The sequence below is a fragment of the Salmo trutta genome, chromosome 37 (assembly GCF_901001165.1).
Source record: "Salmo trutta chromosome 37, fSalTru1.1, whole genome shotgun sequence".
Lineage (NCBI taxonomy): Eukaryota > Metazoa > Chordata > Actinopteri > Salmoniformes > Salmonidae > Salmo > Salmo trutta.
This window is the reverse complement of record NC_042993.1, coordinates 10191164-10215602: the sequence shown is the minus strand read 5'-3', so window position 1 is coordinate 10215602 and position 24439 is coordinate 10191164. Positions and strand designations below refer to the sequence as shown.

The following is a 24439-nucleotide window of genomic DNA, read 5'->3' as shown; positions in this document are numbered from 1 at the left end:
GGTGTTCTCCGTTTTGCTCTGACTACGACACGTTTCACGGGACTCATCTGAAGGTAACCCATACAAACAAGTGGAAGTATGGAGGTAGTTTTATGCCCCCCAAAAAACAAATAAGGGGTGTCAACAACAAAAAACTAAAATCATGAGCTTTCTAATACAGTGCATTCGGAAAATGTTCAGACCCCTTGACCTTTCCCACATTTTGTTAAGTTACATCCTTATTCTAAAATTGATTAAATTGTTTGTTTTTTCTCATCAATCTACACAGAATGTCCCATAATGAGAAAGCAAAAACTGCTTTTTTTAATGTTTGCAAAATGAAAATATCAACTTTACATAAGTATTCAGAACCTTTACTCAGTACTTTGTTGAAGCAATTTTGGCAGCGGTTACAGCCTCTAGTCTTCTATGGTATGAATCTACAGTACAAGCTTGGCACACCTGTATTTGGGGAGTTTCTCCCCTTCTTCTCTGCAGATCCTCTTAAGCTCTGCCAGGTTGGATGGGGAGCAACGTTGCACAGCTATTTTCAGGTCTCTCCAGAGATGTTAGATCGGGATCAAGTCTGAGCTCTGGCTAGGCCACTCAAGGACATTCAGAGACTCCTGCGTTGTCTTGGCTGTGTACTTAGGGTCGTTGTTTCATCAGACCATAGAATCTTGTTTCTCATGGTCTGAGAGTCCTTTAGGTGCCTTTTGGCAAACTCCAAGTGGGCTGTCATGTGCCTTTTACTGAGGAGTGGCTTCTGTCTGGCCCCTCTACCATAAAAGCCTGATTGGTGGAGTGCTGCAGAGATGGTTGTCCTTCTGGAAGGTTCTCCCATCTCCACAGAGGAACTCTGGAGCTATGTTAGAATGACCATCGATTTCTTGGTCACCTCCCTGACCAAGGCCCTTCTTCCCCGATTGCTCAGTTTGGCCGGGCAGCCAGCTCTAGGAAGAGTCTTAGTGGTTCCAAACTTCTTCCATTTAAGATTGATGGAGGCCACTGTGTTCTTGGGGACCTTCAATGCTGCAGAATTTTTTCGGTACCCTTCCCCAGATCTGTGCCTCGACACAATCCTATCTCAGAGCTCTACGGACAATTCCTTTGACTTCATTGCTCTGACATGCACGGTCAACTGTGGGACTTATATATACAGGTGTGTGCCTTTCCAAATCATGTCCAATCAATTGAATTTACCACAGGTTGACTCCAATCAAGTTGCAGAAAAATCTCAAGGATGATCAATGGAAACGGGTTACACCTGACCTAAGCTCAATTTCGAGTCTCATAGCAAAGGGTCTGAATACTTAAGTAAATACGTTTTTTTTAATACATTGGCAAACATTTCTAAAAACCTTTTTTTTTTTAGAATAAGGCTGTAACATAACAAAATGTGGAAAAAGTCATGAGGTCTGAATATAGGACAGACACTTCAAAACATTATTCCTCATGATTTATTTTTTGACTGTCTTTTTGCCAACTATTAATATGTTATTAAATGTGTTTCTATGGGCTATAATAGAAAAGGCCAAATTCAATATTTTATCCGGATGTGGTGGTCCTGGGATTTAGTTGTTACACTTTGTTTGCTGTTGTGTACAGTTGGATGTACTGTGTGTACAGTTGGATGTACTGCCAAATTCTAAAAAACGACACCTCGGCTTATGGTAGAGAAATGAACACTGGTGGACTTTCCTGCAGTCAGCATGTCAATTGCATACTCTCTCAAAACTTGAGACATCTGTGCCATTGTGTTGTGTGACAAAACTGCATGAGGTGCACCTGTGTAATGACTATACTGTTTAACCAGCGTTTTGATATACCACATCTGTCAGGTAAATGGATTATCTTGGCAAAGGAGAAATGCTCACTAACAGGGATGTAAACAAATTGGTGCACAAAATTTGAAAGAAATAAGCTTTTTTTGCGTATGGAACATTTCTGGGATCTTTTATTTCAGCTCATGAAACATGGGACCAACACTTTACATGTTGCGTTATATTTTTGTAAAGTAAATATATGGACCAGGGAAGCCCCCATACTGTTATAGACAGAAGCTTGTGACATGGCAGACCAATCAGGACTTATCGCTCAGCATGTCCAACCACTCCATTATCTCAGTCAATTATGATTAGCTAGGAAGGATCGTGTCTTTCTCCAAGTTTAGCTCTGTTCTTTCTCCTTGGCTGAACTAGGCTCACCATTTTTTTTTTACCTGTTGGGGCTAGGGGGCAGTATTTGCACGGCCGGATAAAAAACGTACCCGATTTAAACTGGTTACTACTCTTGCCCAGAAACGAGAATATGCATATAATTAGTAGATTGGGATAGAAAACACTCTAAAGTTTCTAAAACTGTTTGAATGGTGTCTGTGAGTATAACAGAACTCATATGGCAGGCCAAAACCTGAGAAGATTCCATACAGGAAGTGCCCTGTCTGACAATTTGCTATCCTTCTAGGGCATCTCTTTCAAAAATACAGCATCTCTGCTGTAACGTGACATTTTCTAAGGCTTCCATTGGCTCTCAGAAGGCGCCAGAAAGTGAAATGACGTCTCTCCAGTCTCTGGGCGAAAAACAGCAGGAGATTTTGTGAGTGGTCAGGCTGAGAACAGTGACACTGGAGATGCGCGTTAATGTGAATTCTCCATGTTTTTCTTTCTCTCTTTGAATGAATACAACGTCGCCCGGTTGGAATATTATCACTATTTTACGAGAAAAATCACATAAAAATTGATTTTAAACAGCGTTTGACATGCGTCGAAGTACGGTAATGGAATATTTTGAATTTTTTTGTCACCCTTCGGATAGTTACCTGAACGCATGAACAAAACGGAGCTATTTCAATATAACTATGGATTATTTCGAACCAAAACAACATTTGTTGTTGAAGTAGAAGTCCTGGGAGTGCATTCTGACGAAGAACAGCAAAGGTAATCCAATTTTTCTCATAGTAAATCTGAGTTTGGTGAGGGCCAAACTTGGTGAGTGTCAAATTAGCTAGCCATGATGGCCGGGCTATCTACTCAGAATATTGCAAAATGTGCTTTTGCCGAAAAGCTGTTTTAAAATATGACACCGCGATTGCATAAAGGAGTTCTGTATCCATAATTCTTAAAATAATTGTTATGTATTTTGTGAACGTTAATCATGAGTAAATTCACCGGACGTTTGCGGTGGGTATGCTAGTTCTGAACATCACATGCTAATGTAAAAAGCTGGTTTTTGATATAAACATGAACTTGATTGAACAAAACATGCATGTATTGTATAACATAATGTCCTAGGAGTGTCATCTGATGAAGATCATCAAAGGTTAGTGCTGCATTTAGCTGTGGTTTTGGTTTTTGTGACATATAGGCTTGCTTTGAAAATGGTGTGATTATAAAATAAGTGTGATTATTTTTGGCAGGGTACTCTCCTGACATAATCTAATGTTTTGCTTTCGCTGTAAAGCCGTTTTGAAATCGGACAGTGTGGTTAGATTAACGAGAGTCTTGTCTTTAAAATGGTGTAAAATAGTCATATGTTTGAGAAATTGAAGTTATAGCATTTATGAGGTATTTGTATTTCGCGGCACGCGATTCCACTGGCTGTTGACGCAAGCGTCCCACCTCGCCCAGGGAGGTTAAATACTCATATTTACGCATCCCATAAAAGGTTGTAACTAAGGCGCATGAAAGTCAACATGTTCAAGAAGGTATTTCTGCAGAAAACAAAACCATCTCAGATCCTGTAACCGTTCACATTTCTCTTATTCTCGCTACGGAACATTTGACAAAACTCCCATTTTCAAACAGAGTTTGAATGTCACATTTATGTCCTTGTGACATTATCTGTGTACATTTTGATAAAACTCAATTCAACAGTTGGATCACATGCTGCACATCTACACTCTAACTAAACTAAATCATGACAAAAATTCCAATAGTATATGTTTATTGTGGGTTTTCATAAAAATGATTTATTGAATGGTGACATGTTGCCTGAGTTGGGATGGGGGGAAATGGGATGGGGATAGGGGGTGCAGGCCCACCTCTTTTTGTTTGATTTCCTTTAAATGCAAAACTGTGTAAATATCCAATTATCTGTTTATCTGTATTAGTGCTGAGCGATTAGTGCTTTTTGAGGTCAGTTCGGTTTCAGTTAGATTATGAAAAAATTATCACGATTTTCAATTTTAGTTTTTAAACATTAAAAGCATTATGAAATAATGACATTAAAATTATTTTATTTTTTAACAGAAATTCCAAGGCCAAAAATAATTAACATCTATTGCCAAAACATTGAAAATATGCCATTTGTTTCTGTCAGGTCCACATTGGGTAGACATCAATTCAAAAATAGGAAATTACTATGAAATAATCAAATATTTTAGTTGTGTATATTACTTAGTATTTATTTGATGACTATATTGTTTTTCATTCCTTAAAGTCATCATCTCATCTCTGCTCAGGCAGTAGCAGCTCCAGAGCTGAAATCATTTTACTAGTTCTTCAAATTAGATAAAGCAAACTTTCACCAACTTTCTCCATCCCTCTCGTCATTGTGTTGTGTACATTCCTGTGTGATCTGTGAGTATCTAACGGCTCCCGAGTGGCGCAGCGGTTTAAGGCACTAAAAGAGGCGTCACCACAGTCCCTGGTTTGAATCCACGCTGTGTCACTTCTGGCCGTGATTGGGAGTCGCGTAGGGCGGCGCACAATTGGCCCAGCGTCGTCCAGGTTTGGCCGGAGAAGGTTGTCATTGTAAATAAGAATTTGATCTTAACTGACTTGCCTAGTAAAATAAAGATATAAAAAACATAACATGCTTAAAACTGTATAAGCCTCTGTCAGTTTCCATGAGATAGCACAGTGACAAAGTCAAAATTGGCTATATTGTACAAATTCATGAAAACAAAAATAAAAATGTTGGTCTTGATTTAAGGTGAGGGTTAGGCAAAAGGTTAGCAGTGTGGTAAAGGTTAGGTTTAAAGTCACATTTTATGAAGATAAATTCTAGAACTAGGTAGGGTTTATGATGCAGCGGCAATGGTAACTAGTGACAACAGTCTGTTTGAGCCGGAAACAACAGGTGCAATGGATTAGGGTCATTGTAGTTAATTACCACGTTTCTGCACTGAACAAGGTTGAATATATGCTTAATGAAAACTACAACTCCATTCAACCCAGCCTCCCACATAATTCTTGACTTGATTTCTCTCGCGAGTGATTTGATTTCCCACTAAAGAACTAACTAAATGGAATTCAAGTAATTAAACAGATGTCGGGCAATTATTTGTTTAATAAACAACATTTTAGCACTAATCTGTCTTAACCATACAAAAAAGTATCTAAAATGTTTATCTTTTATAAACGTTTGAAAGGGTGAGGTGCCTACTTTTAAACTCTCATCATATTGTAAGTAAATAAATACACATTTCAATACAAGTTCACATTTTTTTGTTAAGCTTACATTCAGTTGCACCTCCCTGTTGCACACAGCAAGCTTGGCTGGTTTAAGATGAAATCATCAACCCTGTTACATTCAACCATGTTACTTTAATTGTCAACTTTTATGGTCATTTTTCTTCTTTTAACCTCTGGAGATAAAACATGTTTGTTATGAAGTTGAACATGTGCTCTTTTTGACAGAATGTTAAAATTAAGTGAAATCAATAGTTACTAAACTACCCAAAAGACACTACCAGTGGAACGACCCAGCTAAGATGGATACCACAAAATACTTAGGTGCTCAGCCTGAAACTGAGAAACATACAATAAAAGACAAATTGTCAGACACACACAGACAAACACACAAGTTCCCACGTACACATGCACGTATGCACAGACACACACTTCAACACTGCAGGAACAGACGATACATCATACCAGCTTGGACAGTTAGAATATTTTTTTATTCCAAACGAGTTTGTGTGTCTATAGGATTTAACATCAGGTGGTTGCTATGGAGAGGACGTACCCATCACCCCTGACCTCTATTAACCCACCCCTGCCCACCCATCTCCCCAAAACAGCATCCTCCTCCTATAGATCCGTACTTCAATAGGAATAATAATAATACAAATGTAATCATAATATTCAACGTCATTCTTTTAATAATCCATTTAGCACTAGTATAGAAATATGAAAAAATAACAGAACTGAAAAGTTAACAAAAATGATTTGTTTGTTTTGTTGAGTAAACTCTCTTCCCTCACAGCACAGACACCCCTCTGATTCCCTTTGGCTACCCCTCCTTCCCTCCCTCTGACATTGTTATACATCCCAATACTCAAAGGTCTTCCTTTTCTTATCTCCTTTCCTTCTTCACCACTGATAGGTGAAAGGACCGACCGGTTAGAGATGCACCAGTGCTTTCACCTGTCTATCCCTGTAAGATCAATTGTTGTGTAGGAAAGGAGATGAGGAAAGGACGCCAATGAAGTGCATTGGAAGAAAGCCATCCACTGGTTTCACAGCATTGAGTTGAGACTAGAGTGGTGACCTATGCAGATGTGTGTCTCTGGCTCACTGCTGCACTGTGGGTCCAAGAGAAGAACACAGAAATAATTCTGTATTTCTTAGGTTGCATGGTTATATTTGCCAGTGTGATGATCTGTGGTGTATGTGTGAGAGAGGCAGCAGAAAGCCTCAAAGGCTTGAACCCTGTAACATTATTCCCCGTCATACTTTTATAACATTAAACCATGACCTCAGTCTCCTCTGTAGTCATTGTGTAGCTATTAGTTATTAAAGGGGAATAATTACCAGATCTAAAGCTCCACGGGCTGTAATGAGAGGGCTCAGGGTGGTGTGGAGCTCTGTGTGGAGCTCTGGCAGGCGTCTGTGCTGCAGACAGCCAGTTCAACGAGATGTAGAGCAGGGAAGCTTTAGTCCCAGCCTCCCGGCAGCACGGCCAAGCCCCCAGCAAGATGCTGCCCAGAATTACCAGATCAGGAAAAATCTCATTATGGAAGTAGTTCAATTAGGGATTTGTCATTCTAATACAGTCCTCCTTTTATCTCTCTGTTCCTCTCTGTTGCATTCCTATTTTTTTCTCTTTCTCTCAATCCTCTTCATCGCTCTCTCCTTTTTCTCTCTCCTCATCCTCTCTCATCTTCCTCTCTCTCTGTGCTATGAACAGAGGTAAAGAGGAGAAAAGGCTTGGCAAGTATTCTCCAGGATAACAAGTCATTTCACATCGCAAAGCCTCTGATTATCGTATACTTGGTATGATCATTTGTTCCTCTCACTTGCTGTAAGGACGGACCTCTGCGCACGCACACACTCACACACACCCACAGCAATTATATTATGCATATCTGACTTTGTTACAACTCATTTCCAGCCAAATCTGCTTTCTTCAATGTCGTTTCAAAAGCAGCTATGGGGTCCACGGATGGACAAAACACCCATCCACACAGTGAACCTCAGGGGAGTCTTGTCTTCATAGTGTGTCGTGATCCACCACATTAGTCACATATATAGTCTTTATTTTTCTGTAACTTCCACTTAGAACAATGGTAACCAAACGACAAAGACAACAACAAAGAAATCTGGAAAATCATACAATTCTAGTCAGTTTTAAAGTCTTCTGTTGTTGTATGTTACATAGATTAAAGGTCCTCCAGGTTTGACGTGGGCTCCTCCTCCAGTGGTCACCGTCCAGAGAGGAAGAGCTGGCCGCTCTAGATGAGTCTGTGGTACCATGGAAAGGGAAAGAGAGAGAGCGATGGAGAGAGAGAGCGATGGAGAGAGAGAGCAGGGAGAACAGAGAGAGACCAACAGAGAAACCAGTAGGTCTGGCATCAATTTATGTGCGCTACCTAACTGCTTTATCCAGTGTAGCTCAGTCCTGATTGGTCCACTGGTAAGTCAAGATAAGAACCGAGCAGCCATCTTCAAGTAAATCACAAAGCCAGAACACAGCAGAGCATGGTTCTGTGAACAGACTGGGCTAACATCAGAACCAGCTGGGCAGCGCGCTGGAGAGCAAAGGAAGTCTCTCCTTCTTTCTCCTTCTGTATGGGTGTGTCTTTTGGTATCTGTGCAAATATATCCTTTCCATTGCTTCATCACACGTCTCACAACGTCTTTGAGCCCTCTGATTCTCTCTCTCTTTCTCCCTCCTTCTCTCCCTGTAGTTCCCTCCTGGAGGCCAATGTACAGAGGGTCAGAGAATAGTGTGTCACTGAGCAGCTCAAAACATCAGTAAAGTCACCATTAACTTGCCCCCATATACCCTCCAGCCCATCCTAGTTCGTCAGTCTTAGTCCTACTTCCCCAGAAGGTCTGTGTCGGTGCTGCTCTGTGGGGGTGGTATGGGTAGGCAGGGTGCAGGGGTGCTGTGGGGGAGCCGCCGGGGGCTGGACCCCCCTCCCCCCTCGCTGTCTGTGTTGGAGGAGGAGGGTGGAGGAGGAGGGGGCAGGCGCGGCAGGGGTGCAGATGAGGGGGGGATCCTTGTGGACCCCATCCCTGACCTCAGGCTCTGGATCCTCCTGCACTCCTGGCAGATCCTGACGTGCGTGCAGCTGCGAGGGAGCGCCACGGGGGCCTGCGGCTGGGGCGGGTGAGGAGGGGTGGTGTTGGCCCCCAGTGGGTCCTCCAGGAGTCGCTGAGGCCCAGGGCCCATGTCTGATGGACCTCCCCCAGGCCCTACACCCCCTCCTGGCCCCCCTGCTCCCCCAGTCAGGGGTCCCGAGCCACTGTAGAGCTTGCCGTTGCTGAGGCGCATCTCCCGTACGAGGCGGAGTGGCCGCTGGGCCCCCAGGGCGATGCGGGTGGGGTGGCGGAGGGCAGCGGAGTTGCCCAGGGGGCGGCGACGACGGGAACGGGAACTCTTCTTACAGGAGACGGCGTTTCGGAACTCAGTGAGCATCTCCTGACAGACAGACACCTGAGAGGACAGAGGAGAGAGAGAGGGACGACGGGAAGAGGAGCATAGGGAGAGATAGGGGGCCACAAAAGCAAAGTAGACAGACGGGGGAAAAAGAGGGAAGGCAAAGGGAACGAGATAGAGGGGGGAGAGTAGGAAGGGGGAGAGTAGGAAGGTGGGGGGAAGAAAGAGGGGAAGCAAAAAAGAGAAGGAAAGCAGAAACAGGGCGGAGGTGGAGTAAAAGAGATGGTAGGAGGAGAGGAGAACCGAATGAGGGTATAGAAAGGTACAAATGGGGGGATGGCAATGAAAGTGGTAATGAATAGAAATGATTTGGAGATCATGAGGGGAGATGTAGAGATGGATAGAGGTTGGAGAATATCCAAAGAGCAGAGAGAGTTAATACAATCCATACAAATAACCAACTGAGCAGAACAAATTGTGTTCATTACACATTATATATAATATATAATGGTACATAATGAACTATGAACAAACAGGCAGGCCCGCAAACTGAGGTGCATGTAGACAAACAACACAAACACACCCAAACAGACACACACACACACACCTCTTAACATTCCAACAGCATCACACACTTGCACAAAAAGTTCCAACAAAATGCACCAAGGACACATAGACATTATGGAATATTCTAATCTACAAAATCATAACAATGATGAATAATACTCTTACACAAACAGAAACAGTATTCATTATCAGAAAACAGACACTGATTGACAGAATGACAGGTGTGGCAGACACACAGAGAGATGAGTGATCCAAGAATGGAAACGAAGAGTACCAGCATGTGAGGCATGTAAAAGAAGATAGATCGTGACATTTAATGCCAGGGAAATCATTACACACGGCTTCTTATGCAAGCAAATATTGGCATCACAATATTGGCTTATCCATACCCTGTACTAAACATCAACACTTTCTGATCACAGTCAAAATACCCTCCCGCGATCACACACCAATGCTAATACTATAGCATGCTAACACAGGTACGTTCACACAACATCACAACATGTGACTGGACCCTGATCTGTTCACAGGATAAATCTGTCCTGCTTCATTTGAGGTTTAGGTGTAAAAATAGCCACCCTCATCACCCATGCACAATACATAGCAAACCCAACAGTGAAACACACAGACTAGACACACACTGATTAACATACACACAAACAAATGGTGCAAGAAGCAGCCCGACGAACACATATTCAAACACACACAGTTCCAGAGGCGGCCCAACAAACACACACGCTGCACAGCAGAGGATGGGGAGTCAGGGTTGGTGTGTTGCCATGGGGACCTACTGGGGTGGGTCTGTGGTGTCGGCGAGGGCAGGAGTGAGGGCGTACCTCGTCTGTCTCTGAAGAGCAGCGCGTCGACCACACAAACTCCATGATGGCCACGAACACAGCGATGATGAGGCCACAGATCAACACCACGAAGATACCCCCGATGTTCTCCATGCCAAGACCTGTGGAGGAGAGACATGATGGTTAATATACACACACATACAGTACCACCAATATGCCCCTGATTTAACACAAGAACAGTTACACACACAATACCACAGACCCTGGTAATCTCCCATTTTACAGTACATTCAGAACACTCACAGACATCAGTTGAGATACAAAGCTGCAAAGACACTGGAAACAGAGTAGTGTACTGACCCTTGGCTCTGTGGTCCTCCTCTTTAGGGCACTGTCCTCCCTCCCACCACCTCCTCTTCAGGATCTCCAGCCTGTTGTTCTCCTGCAGGTGCAGGATGGCCATAGTGATCTCCTCTCTGAACGGAGAGCCTGGGAGGACGAAAGGAAAGAGGGAGGAGAAGAAAGAGGGGATTAAAGATGGAGAGGAAGAGGAATTAAAAGGTGTATGGTCTCCTCCCCTTCTCATCCAGATGTTGTGGGTTGTACCACTCCCCCGTCTCTCCCTGTCTCCCATCCTCCCTCCATTTCACCACCATTCTCACACACTCTTCTTCTCTTTTTCCCATCTCTCCTTTTTCCCCCATCTCTCCTCTTTCCCATCTCTCCATCTCTCCTCTTTCCCCTCCCTCCATCCCTCTCTCTCATTTCTCCCCGCATACCTCCCTCCATCCCTCTTCCCCATCATTCCTCTCTCCTCCTATACCTCCCTCCACCCCTTTCTCTACTATACCTCCCTTTCTTCCTCCCTTCATCCCTCTCTCCCCCATACCTCCATCCCTCTCTCCCCATACCACCTTCCATCCCTCTGACCACATACCTCCCTTCCTCTCTCCCCCCATCCTTTTCTCTCCCCATACCTCCCTCCATCCTTCTCTCACCCAGTGGCATGCCGATGCCGTAGCCCTTGGTGTCCAGCAGACCACCTATCTGGGTGAGGTTACAGTTGAGTTTGCGGTAGTACTCATTCATGGTGCTCTCCAGGAGGAAGGCATATTTAGAGTTGACCACGCGGGCGATGCCCTCCTCCGTGCTCTTCACAAACACACTGGGCTGCTTGGACTGCATGTAGTTCCACATGCGCTGGTATGTCTGGTAGCGCGAGTTCTGGAGGGAGGGAGAAAGGAGGGAGGGAGAAAGGAGGAAAGGGAGGAAGATGGGGGGGTGGAGGAAAGAGATGGAGAGGTAGGAAAGGGAAAGGGGAGGGAGAGGAAGGGATAGAGACGGAAGGGTATGAAAAGAGAGATATATATATATCCAGATGCAGCTGAATCAAACGCCAGGTGGTAGTGTACATACAATATGTCATGCTAAGGAACAGCATAGACACTGAGTCAAGGTAACAGCAACCAGTTAGATACAGTATTGTATATGCAACAAAACAGGTGAGATGTGGGTTGGATGTGAAGGACTCTTCGGTAGTGGGTACAGTTAAGAGGTACAGTTAAGAGGTGGAGAGAGGGATGATACAGCATCTGGGTAAGCACAATGAACATACACACAATAAAGATACACAAACAAACACTCACACTCTAACCCCCACACACACACACGTAAACACTTACTCACAAACACACATACACAATCAAGCACACAGTCCAAACACACTGACAAACACAGATGCCGACACAGATGCCAGCAGCTCTTACATAAGCAAACACTGACACTCAGCCACTTAACACTAACAGCCATAAAGAACACAACAGGAGCTCAGAGACATGCCAGCAAATAGGAAAACAACTACACACACACACACACACACACACACACACACACACACACACACACACACACACACACACACACACACACACACACACACACACACACACACACACACACACACACACACTGTGCTCAACCACATACCCACCTCACCATACACACAAATAGGAGCGATCTGAGACAGATCGGCAAATACTAGAACAGCACACACACACCTCCCTACCAGTCATTCTCCATTCAAAGCTTTACATACGCCCCCCAGGGCCAGCATCGAGCAGTACCATGAAGAAAGTCATGGTGCTCCCCCCGTGGATAGTGCCATACTCGATGTTGGTCTGGTCGGCCAGGTCGTCAGGAGACTCGATGGGCACCTCCATCCTCTGGACGGTCAGGAAGGCTGCCAGGTTGGCCGTGTAGGAGGAGATAATGATCAGAGTAAACATCCACCTGGGAGAAGAGAGAGACAAAGTTAGAGAGAGAGAGAGAGAGACAGCGAGACAGACAGAGAGAGAGAGAAAGACAGAGACAAAGACAGAGAGAGAAAGTCAGAGAAAATAGAGTTTGACAGAATCACAGACAGGAAGAGAAATGAGAGAGGAGAGGGTGACAGAGAGACATTTACTCAGACTGAGACATACAGACTGAGACATACTTACCCACCAATCTACACACACACACACACACACACACACACACAAACTTACCAGACCCCTGAGACGCAGCGTGTGGACAGGGCACGTGGCATGATCTCAGAGCCCTGCTGCATGAAGCCTCCTACAGGGAACCACAGGCTGTTCCCTAGGGTGTACTGGTTCTCCAGCATGTCCTTGTGCCCCTGTAGACATGGGTGGGGGTTGTACCACTCATAGGGACTTAACCTGGAAGTAGGAGAGGAGAACACTCTTAGAAGAAAGGGTTCTATAAGGGTTATTTGTCTGTCCCCATAGGAGAACCCTTTTTGGTTTCAGGTAGAACCCTTTTGGGTTCCATGTAGAACCCTCTTCTACATGAAACCCAAAAGGGTTCTACCTGGAACCAAAAATGGTTCTTCTACGGCGACAGCCGAAGAACTCTTTTAGGTTCTAGATAGCACCTTTTTTCTAAGAGTGTAGAAGAGAAAAAGGACCATAAGGACCTCTGTACACAACATCTATCTATCTCAACCAAGGCATTTTAATTCGGTGTGTATATGTAACAGTCTTGCTTCCGTCCCTCTCCTCACCCCAACCTGGGCTTGAACCAGGAACCCTCTGCACACATCAACAACTGACACCCACGAAGCATCGTTACCCATCACGCCACAAAAGCCACGGCCCTTGCAGAGCAAGGGGAACAACTACTTCACGGTCTCAGATCGAGATCACCGATTGAAATGCTATTAGCGCGCACCACCGCTAACTAGCTAGCCATTTCACATCGGTTACATATATAAGCTACTATAAATCATTATTATTCAATTGTGTCAACCAAAATGCACAAACAATCCCAGAGTTCCTCACTGGTTTCATGTTCCTGTTGCCCTGGGTTACTGTGGTGCTCTCTCATGCACTTACCTTGCAGCCAGGAAGAGCACACAGCTGACAGCCAGGTAGGCGAGCAGCATGAAGAGCCAAACAGCCGGAGAGAAGGGGTCCAGGAAGGAGAAATACCCCGGTTTCCTCCCCTAAAACAGAGACAGAGAGAGAGATAGGACAGGTTGGAGTGGCCCTATTACATTACATTACATAGCTGTCATGTAGTTCCTCTTTCAACCACAGAGGGGTAGTGTTCTTCCCTGCAACTGTACAGCACATCATCTCTGCAATGTTAAACTGTTCATAATGCAACAAATGTAAGCCTCAGAGAGTTGAACGGTAAACGTGTGTGATGTACAACCATGAACTCTATAAGACCTATCCATTCTATCTTTCAGAATCAGATATCCTCAAAGAAATGCATTGTCACGGCCCATAAAATAAACAGGATAGCACAAACAGCAGTTAGGGAAATCCAATACACCCAACTGCTCTGGTGTGTCTGTCTTACCAGGTGGACTCTGTACAAGATGCTGATTCCTAGCGTCATGAAGGGCTTGGAGAAGTCTATGACTTTCTCCCTCTCAGACGTGATGGTAAAGCCTGCTACTGCCAAGTCTGCTTTCTGTGTGTGTGTGTGTGAGAGAGAGAGAGAGAGAGAAAGAGAGAGAGAGAGAGAGAAAGAGAGAGAGAGAGAGAGAGAGGAAGAGAGAGAGAGTCAGAAATACATGACAACAAACCAACACTTCGGTCACTCAGAGTCAGAGACCCCTGGTTTGGAGATGCACCTATGAGCCAATGGCGTTCCCTCCACCTCTCAGAGGGAGAAAGACAGAGTGACACGTACATGGAGAGAAAAAAAATTGTTTTCAGAGAGACAATAGAAACAGAGACTTACTGCAGCAGAACTGTTGGCTGGCTGTTCCATCTATGGAACGTCCTGTCAGACAGTCAAATTAAAGCCTAATTGATGAACATGGGATCAGTCTGGTTTGATCAGTCAGGAGAGCAGAGAGGGCAGAGAGAGTGGGGAGCAGGGCAGCACCATGGCAAGAGGCACATGGGGACCACACTGTGGTAATTGAAGTATGCTGTGATCTAATTAAGCACACAGTCTCTTATTATTGTGTGTGTGTGTGTGTGTGTGTGTGTGTGTGTGTGTGTGTGTGTGTGTGTGTGTGTGTGTGTGTGTGTGTGTGTGTGTGTGTGTTTAACAATTCAAGAATGGTAAAACAAAACAGTTTGACCAACTGGGGACATTTTGTTAGTCCCCACAAGGTCAAATGTTATTTTTAGGGGGTTAAGGTTAGAATTAGTGTTAGAATTACCATAGGTTTAGGGTTAGGAGATAGGGTTAGTTTTAGAGTTAGGAGCTAGGCTTAGGGTTAGGTTTTCGGGTTAGGTTTAAGGTCAGGGTACCGGTTAGGTTTAGGGGTTAGGGAAAATAAGATTTTGAATGGGACTGAATTGTTAGTAGTACAAGACTGTGTGTGTGTGTGTGTGTGTGTGTGTGTGTGTGTGTGTGTGTGTGTGTGTGTGTGTGTGTGTGTGTGTGTGTGTGTGTGTGTGTGTGTGTGTGTGTGCTCACCCTGTTGATGAGCTCTCCCACCATGCCGGTCCAGGACCCGTTGGGTTCAGGCGCTCCATACAGCCCATCATCCACCAGTTTAATTCTGAAGGAGCACTTCAAGATGTCTGCCAGCTCTCTCAACATGTCCACACAGAAGCCCTCGTACTGGTCATTCCCCTGGTACTCCTGGTAGTTCCCCTTACGCATCACATAGGGGCTCTCCTGCACAGAGAGGAAGGGGATAGGGAGGGGACAGAGGGATGCATGTCAACTCTGGCATTACTATGTGTAGGAGACTGATATGATTTACTAAAATGACCTTAGGATATACACTGAGTGAACAAAACATTAAGAACACTTTTCTAATATTAAGTTGCACCCCCTTTTGCCTTCAGAACAGCCTCCATTTGTCGGGGCTTAGACTCTACAAGGTGTCGAAAGCATTCCACAGGGATTCTGGCCATGTTGACTCCAATGCTTCCCACAGTTGTGTCAAGTTGGCTGGATGTCCTTTGGGTGGTGGAACATTCTTGATACACATGGGAAACTGTTGAACGTGAAAAACCAGCAGCGTTGCAGTTCTTGACAAACTCATACTGGTGCGCCTGGCTCCTACCGTCATACCCCATTCAAACGCTCTTAAATCTTTTGTCTTGCCCATTCACCTTCTGAATGGGACACATACACATTCCATGTCTCATTTTTACATTTACATTTTAGTCATTTAGCAGACGCTCTTATCCAGAGTGACTTACAGTAGTGAATGCATACATGTCATTTAATGCATTTTTTGTTTTTTTTGTACTAGCCCCCCATGGGAATCGAACCCTGGCATTGCACACACCATGCTAGCATTGCAAACACCATGCTCTACCAACTGAGCCACAGGGAAGACCTGTCTCAATTGTCTCATGGTTTAAAAATCATTATTTGTCTCCTCCCCTTCATCTACACTGATTGAAGTGGATTCACCTGGTCAGTCTATGTCATGGAAAGAGCATTCCTAATGTTTTGTACACTCAGTATATGGTGGTCAGAATAAAGGTTTTGACCTCACCAGTATGGTGGTCATAATAAAGGTTTTGACCTCACCAGTATGGTGGTCATAATAAAGGTTTTGACCTCACCAGTATGGTGGTCATAATAAAGGTTTTGACCTCACCAGTATGGTGGTCATAATAAATGTTTTGACCCAACCAGTATGGTGGTTACAATAAACGTTTTGACCTCACCAGTATGGTGGTTACAATAAATGTTTTGACCCAACCAGTATGGTGGTCATAATAAATGTTTTGACCTCACCAGTATGGTGGTCATAATAAATGTTTTGACCTCACCAGTATGGTGGTTACAATAAAGGGTTTGACCTTACCAATATGGTTGTCATAATAAAGGGTTTGACCTAACCAATATGGTTGTCATAATAAAGGGTTTGACCTAACCAATATGGTTGTCATAATAAAGGGTTTGACCTCACCAATATGGTGGTGACGATGAGGGTCTTGTTGGCCAGTGTCTCCGAGACGTTGATGTCCAGACTGGTGGCGTTCATAGCCAGTGTGTTGTTGGAGTACCAGATACCAATCTGAGAGAGAGAGAGAGAGAGAGAGAGAGAGAGAGAGAGGGAGAGAAAGAGGGAGAGAAAGAGGGAGAGAGAGAGAGGGAGAGAGAGAGAGAGGAGAGAGAGAGAGAGAGGGAGGGAGAGAGAGAGAGAGAGAGAGAGAGAGAGAGAGAGAGAGAGAGGGGGGGGGGATAATAATTGCAGGATGTGTGTGATTATACAGGAGGTACAGTAAATCATGTGACAGTGTAAAACAAGAAGGAACTAGAATCCAGAGGACAAGCCCAAGGCATTTTGATAAACTATATGAAGATAACTCTGAATTATAATTTTCTTCTAAAGACCTATATTTCTAGGAGCGTTGTAGATAGATGTCAGCACCCTCACTGTGTTCAAAATGTACAACGTTAAAGACCTTCACGTTCAGATGGAAAACCATCTAATTAGAATACGAGTGCTACATTTTTGGAGATCCCCTTGGAGTCTCGTATCACAAATGTCAACCCAAAAAACAACCATTGATTTTGATGTTCTATTTAGCCTTTAGTCCTCAGCTGGTGTTATAGCTAAGTACATAATGTAGCTAGCTAATCACAAAGCACTTCCATAGTATAACCAATTCTAATTATGTGGCTAGAATGTCACTGTTATGGAGGATTACTGTAAACACAGAAGCCATTTTGTGTCAAACTCTGTTTCTCTATAATCCCAGTGCCCTCTGACCTCTCTGTGACCCCTGCGGTGTTTCTCCAGAATCCTCAGGGTGTAGTTGGTCCTCTGTCCTTTACTGTTGAACTCCACATGGCCTGTCAGACCATCATACTCCACCTGACAGAGACAGAGACAGAGAGAGAGAGACAGAGAGAGAGAGAGACGGGGAGAGAGACAGAGAAATATTATTTATGAAGCCAATTAAGCTAATTTGAATGGAATTTAATGAATTGAGAGAGAAAGAGAAAGAGGTACACGAGAGAAAGACAGAGAGAGGGCGACAGCGATACAGAGAGACAAAGAGAGAGAACAATATACTTACACTACACATATCTAGTACACAGTGTGACAGTGCTGACAGAGCTTGATAGAGCTAAGATGAATGGAGTGGTGGTGAAGATGGAACACACCCAGTGGTTTGATAACAGAGACAGATAGGCCTGTACCGAGGAGACAAAGAGAGATGGAGCACAGGCAGCCATGAGGATAGCTCGTCAATGAGCACACAGACAACCAGCCTCGTCAAATAACAAAGAATAACAAGGGAGGAAGAGTGCCAGACAGACAGACAGACAGACAGACAGACAGACAGACAGACAGACAGACAGACAGACAGACAGACAGACAGACAGACAGACAGACAGACAGACAGACAGACAGACAGACAGACAGACAGACAGACAGACAGACAGACAGAGACAGACAGACAGACAGACAGACAGACAGACAGACAGACAGACAGACAGACAGACGAGTGACACAACCACCTATTACCAACAACACTGGACCCCAACACAACGACATGGTGGGCAGGACAGGAGTGTGACCCAACACAACGACATGGTGGGCAGGACAGGAGTGTGACCCAACACAACGACATGGTGGGCAGGACAGGAGTGTGACCCAACACAACGACATGGTGGGCAGGACAGGAGTGTGACCCAACACAACGACATGGTGGGCAGGACAGGAGTGTGACCCAACACAACGACATGGTGGGCAGGACAGGAGTGTGACCCAACACAACGACATGGTGGGCAGGACAGGAGTGTGACCCAACACAACGACATGGTGGGCAGGACAGGAGTGTGACCCAACACAACGACATGGTGGGCAGGACAGGAGTGTGACCCAACACAACGACATGGTGGGCAGGACAGGAGTGTGACCCAACACAACGACATGGTGGGTAGGACAGGAGTGTGACGGACTGATATGCTGTAGTTTCTGGTGACTTGTTTAACAATGGGGCTGCCATTGGTATCTAAATGGCAGATATATTGGTATGAGAAGAAACAACTATCTTCTTTGTCAAATGAAGACTCAAAATGAAAGTGAAGTGTGTATGTTCTTGTGTGTGTTCATGTGCCTGTGTGTGTGCCTGCGTGTTTGTGTGTGTACTGACCATGCGTAGGTAGTTCATGAGGCTGGTGCCGTGTTGCCAGATCTGAGGAGAGGTGCAGCTGAGAGGTTTGACTCCAATCTCCTGACTCCTGTTGAGCTCCCTCACAGCCCCCACCACAACGTGCACCGCGTCAAACATCAACGCTGACGACAACTGGAGGGGGAGAAGGAGGTGCACGGGGGAAAGAGAGGAGAAATGGGCAGAAGGAGGAGAAGAGAGTTGCAGGAGGGAGGAGAAGAGGGGTGGTGGGTAAGAAATTGCAGGAGGGACGAAGGGGTAACATGGTTCATAACATAGTAATGACTTTATTCAATTTTGGTGTCTGTATTTGGTGATTCAATGAGACAAGCATCCATATGGACCATTTGATACCTACACACCAGGAAGTAACACTTGTTACCATACAATTTCTCAGTTAATACAAGGTATGCACCAGCTGACACAGGGATGTGTGAATGTAACACCCTGGTAGAACATACCGCAGGCCCGGGGTAGATGAGATCACAGCCCTCCCTCCAGGACAGGTTGAGACTCCTGATGAACTCCAGGTAGAACGGATGGGTGATGTTGAACATGGAGAACCCTATGATGTTGGACTGGTCATCGACTATGTCATCCAGCCTCAGCAGGGGGAAGTCCTGGGAGAGGGTGAGGAGATGATATGTTGGGTGAGTGACGTGTATGAAATCTCAGAAACCGAAACTCTGTAGCTCTGTTTTGTACTGTCAAAACTGTGAATATATGTAGAGGTCAGAGAACATAGTTTACATTATGCCTTTAAAATCGATAGATCAATATATCCCCAAGCAGCTGGGAGAGAGTGAACAGTCAGTTATACACAACAGCGAACCAATCTGTGAGTAAAACAAAAGTGAGTGTCACGCCCTGACCATAGTAAGATGTTATTTTCTATGGTAGAGTAGGTCAGGGCATGACAGGGGGTTTTGTGTTTTTCTATATCTATCTATGTTTAGTTCTAGTTTTCTATTGCTATGTTGTTGTTTTTTGGGATGATCTCCAATTAGAGGCAGCTGGTCCTCGTTGTCTCTAATTGGAGATCATACTTAAGTAGGTTTTTTTTCCACCTGTGTTTGTGGGTAGTTGTATTCTGTTTAGTCTATGTACCTGACAGAACTGTGAGCTGATCGTTTTCACTTTTGTTATTTTCTTTAGTGTTCTGTGTTAAAATAAATTTCATCATGAGCACTCAATACGCTGCGCTTTGGTCCCCTCGCTACGACAGTCGTTACACTGAGACTCAAACCCAACAAGCCATGGCTTCCCTTAGAGGAAAAGACAAAGAACAACTTGGAGATGCAAATGAGAGCAACGAACAGCTGAAGGATATCCAGTGCTCACCAAAACAAACAACTGTTACAATCTGTTGTTAAAAAAGTAGATTCTATCATGTCAGCTATGCATATACAGGGCGGGCACGTGGATGAAACAATAAAATTGGCCTTCTGGAAACAAAGGCGCAAACTTCAGAAGATGAACTGGATCAGCTAGAAAACAGATCGAGACAAAATAATACAAGAATATTGTCCCTACCAGAAGACAAGAAAAAAGCAGACCTTTCCAGCTATGTGATCAAGCTGATATTGGAGGAGCTTAGTGTGGATGTATTACCGGAGGATCTGGAGCGAAGACATCGGATCGGCGTGAAGCAGAAGAATGCAAAATACCCTCACTTGGTAATCTTTAATCTGTGGAACTATCAGACCACACAGGGTTATAAAGAGATCAAGGTCCACGGTCAGTCCATTTGATTCGTCCAGGACCTGTCTCCAGGTTGAGAGCTTCAAATTCCTTGGTGTCCACATCAGCAACAAATTAGAATGGTCCAAACACACCAAGACAGTCGTGAAGAGGGCACGACAAAGGCTATTCCCCCTCAGGAAACTAAAAAGATTTGGCATGGGTCCTGAGATCCTCAAAAGGTTCTACAGCTGCAACATCGAGAGCATCCTGACCGGTTGCATCACTGCCTGGTACGGCAATTGCTCGGCCTCCGACCGCAAGGCACCTCAGAGGGTAGTGCGTACGGCCCAGTACATCACTGGGGCAAAGCTGCCTGCCACCCAGGACCTCTACACCAGGCGGTGTCCGAGGAAGGCCCTGAAATTTGTCAAAGACCCCAGCCACCCCAGTCATAGACTGTTCTCTCTACTACCGCATGGCTAGCGGTACCGGAGCGCCAAGTCTAGGACAAAAAGGCTTCTCAACAGTTTTTACCATCAAGCCAAAAGACTCCTGAACAGGTAACCAAATGGTTACCCGGACTATTTGCATTGTGTGCCCTGCCCCTCCCCTGCTACTCTCTGTTTATCTTATATGCATAGTCACTTTAACTATACATTCATGTACATACTACATCAATTGTCCCGACCAACCAGTGCTCCCGCACATTGGCTAACCGGGCTATCTGCATTGTGTCCCACCACCCGCCAACCCCTCTTTTTACGCTACTGCTACTCTCTGTTCATCATATATGCATAGTCACTTTAACCATACCCACATGTACATACTACCTCAATAAGCCTGACTAACCGGTGTCTGTATATAGCCTTGCTGCTCTTATTTTCAAATGTCTTTTTACTCTTTACTTACCTACACACATACCTTTTTTCGCGCTATTGGTTAGAGCCTGTAAGTAAGCATTTCACTGTAAGGTCTACAGCTGTTGTATTCAGCGCACGTGACAAATAAACTTGATTTAATTTGATTCTTCTAGACTGAGAAACAAACACAAGCAATTCATTCCGATCAGACAGTCACAGGAGGAAAAATGAATCAAGTCTCAACTCTGATTCCCGGCAGTACTATGGGTATGGAAGGGAACACAGAGAATGGAGTTCACAAGCACTGATGAAGCCCTGAACAGGCTGCAAGAAACACTTCCAGTTGAAAGAGAGCCCAGTGCCCTGAGGAGAGGCAGAAGCAGGAAAAAACAGATAAGTATACTAGGCTACAAACAGAGATGCCCCAGACCAACTTATTGTAAATTGAGACAATATTCCCCCTCCCTCCAATACAATCTAGAATCTATTGTCCCCAATTAACTGTTCTTCTCTAGGAAGTAACAATTGAATTAGCCAATGCCAATTAGATACATGAACACTGAAAATACAATATAAAAGAGAAAATATAGTATGTAAGTCAACAATTGTAAATAATTGTTCTATAGATGTGTGTTTGTGTGGGCAAGAGGGTGTGAGTGGGTGTATGTGTGGGTATGTGTCTGTGCATATGAATGGGAGAGTGAAGGAGGGTGAATATGAATATGTGTAGGAGGGCGGGAGGACATGGGTGTGTGGAGGCATAGGGTATAGGTTGTATGTGAATGAAGGAGAATGGATGAGTAGTTACAGTACATGTATAGAGGGGTGTAAATGTGTTTGAGAAGAAGCGGGAGACAGAGGTTGGGATAAACTTGGCCTGCGTGGGTAAGGGAGGACAAGGAGGGGAGGTGGGGACAAGCTTGGCCTGGGTGGGTAAGGGAGGACAAGGAGGGGAGGTGGGACAAGCTTGGCTTGTGGGGGCAAGGAGGAGCAAAGATGGAGGTGGGGTGTGGTAAAGTGGTGAGAACAGGGAGGGGGAGGTGGAGAGGGATGGATCTGAGAGAGAGAAGGAAGGACTTAATTATAATACAATGTAATTGTATTTATTTTACCTTTATTTAACTAGGCAAGTCAGTTAAGAACAAATTCTTATTTTCAATGACGGCCTAGGAACAGTGGGTTAACTGAGGCAGAATGACAGATTTGTACCTTGTCAGCTTGGGGATTTCAACTTGCAACCTTTCGGTTACTAGCCCAACGCTCTAACCACTAGGCTACCCTACCCTTATGACTTGTAAACTCGTTGTAAAATTAATACGAGTTCTGGACAGATTAGAAATCTGTTATTGAATCATTATTATCATTATTATTCCTTGTTTTAAGATTTAATGGTGGTTATTAGTGAGAATGGAGAAGGGCTATATCAGGTTGATTGGGAGGGGGTGACTGGGAGGGCATCAGACACTTCTCTGAGGTGGGCCTGGGGCCTCCATTTCAGTCTCTCAGAGGACCCACTCACCCTAAGTAGACACCACCAGCCACTATACTTACATTTCATTTATAAGGTAATACAAATCAACCACAGTACTTAAGTGGCAGTATTTCTTCAAATGTATGTACAATGTATTATCCACAGTTTGTTCTGGTACATTAGGACAGGTGTCAGAGCTAAAAAGCCCTAAAAGGCATAGAGCCATAGAGCCTCAAGTACTTTGCTTCATGTTTTTTTGTGTGTTTTGTTAAATATCTGCTCAGTCCACACACTATATATATACTGCTCAAAAAAATAAAGGGAACACTAAAATAACACATCCTAGATCTGAATGAATGAAATAATCTTATTAAATACTTTTTTCTTTACATAGTTGAATGTGCTGACAACAAAATCACACAAAAATAATAAATGGAAATCCAATTTATCAACCCATGGAGGTCTGGATTTGGAGTCACACTCAAAATTAAAGTAGAAAACCACACTACAGGCTGATCCAACTTTGATGTAATGTCCTTAAAACAAGTCAAAATGCGGCTCAGTAGTGTGTGTGGCCTCCACGTGCCTGTATGACCTCCCTACAACACCTGGGCATGCTCCTGATGAGGTGGCGGGTGGTCTCCTGAGGGATCTCCTCCAAGACCTGGACTAAAGCATCCGCCAACTCCTGGACAGTCTGTGGTGCAATGTGGCGTTGGTGGATGGAGCGATACATGATGTCCCAGATGTGCTCAATTGGATTCAGGTCTGGGGAACGGGCGGGCCAGTCCATAGCATCAATGCCTTCCTCTTGCAGGAACTGCTGACACACTCCAGCCACATGAGGTCTAGCATTGTCTTGCATTAGGAGGAACCCAGGGCCAACCACACCAGCATATGGTCTCACAAGGGGTCTGAGGATCTCATCTCGGTACCTAATGGCAGTCAGGCTACCTCTGGCGAGCACATGGAGGGCTGTGCGGCCCCCCAAAGAAATGCCACCCCACACCATGACTGACCCACCGCCAAACCGGTCATGCTGGAGGATGTTGCAGGCAGCAGAACGTTCTCCACGGCGTCTCCAGACTCTGTCACGTCTGTCATGTGCTCAGTGTGAACCTGCTTTCATCTGTGAAGAGCACAGGGCGCTAGTGGCGAATTTGACAATCTTGGTGTTCTCTGGCAAATGCCAAACGTCCTGCACGGTGTTGGGCTGTAAGCACAACCCCCACCTCTGGACGTCAGGCCCTCATACCACCCTCATGGAGTCTGTTTCTGACCGTTTGAGCAGACACATGCACATTTGTGGCCTGCTGGAGGTCATTTTGCAGGGCTCTGGCAGTGCTTCTCCTGCTCCTCCTTGCACAAAGGCGGTAGCGGTAGCGGTCCTGCTGCTGGGTTGTTGCCCTCCTACGGCCTCCTCCACGTCTCCTGATGTACTGGCCTGTCTACGGGTAGCGCCTCCATGCTCTGGACACTATGCTGACAGACACAGCAAACCTTTTTGCCACAGCTCGCATTGATGTGCCATCCTGGATGAGCTGCAATACCTGAGCCACTTGTGTGGGTTGTAGACTCCGTCTCATACTACCACTAGAGTGAAAGCACCGCCAGCATTCAAAAGTGACCAAA

At 44.9% G+C, this 24439-nt stretch overlaps 1 protein-coding gene across 7 annotated transcripts in view; it reads right to left on the bottom strand.

The window, feature by feature from the left end:
* Window positions 1-7415: 7415 nt before the first annotated feature.
* The window catches only part of LOC115176487 (glutamate receptor ionotropic, kainate 5), a 105799-nt gene continuing 88775 nt past the window's right edge, over window positions 7416-24439 (bottom strand). For 6 of the 7 annotated variants that reach the window (XM_029736519.1, XM_029736521.1, XM_029736520.1 and 3 more), the window contains 13 exons: window positions 19255-19413; window positions 18776-18928; window positions 17383-17487; window positions 16576-16683; window positions 15117-15320; window positions 14040-14153; window positions 13568-13677; window positions 12719-12892; window positions 12296-12461; window positions 11171-11396; window positions 10533-10661; window positions 10167-10333; window positions 7416-8865 (listed from right to left, as the gene is read on the bottom strand). In XM_029736519.1, the coding sequence (XP_029592379.1) occupies window positions 8245-8865; window positions 10167-10333; window positions 10533-10661; window positions 11171-11396; window positions 12296-12461; window positions 12719-12892; window positions 13568-13677; window positions 14040-14153; window positions 15117-15320; window positions 16576-16683; window positions 17383-17487; window positions 18776-18928; window positions 19255-19413 (2436 nt within the window). In that variant the 3' untranslated portion in view covers window positions 7416-8244. The remainder of the gene's footprint in view (window positions 8866-10166; window positions 10334-10532; window positions 10662-11170; window positions 11397-12295; window positions 12462-12718; window positions 12893-13567; window positions 13678-14039; window positions 14154-15116; window positions 15321-16575; window positions 16684-17382; window positions 17488-18775; window positions 18929-19254; window positions 19414-24439) is intronic. The other variant, XM_029736525.1, reaches the window with a different exon arrangement.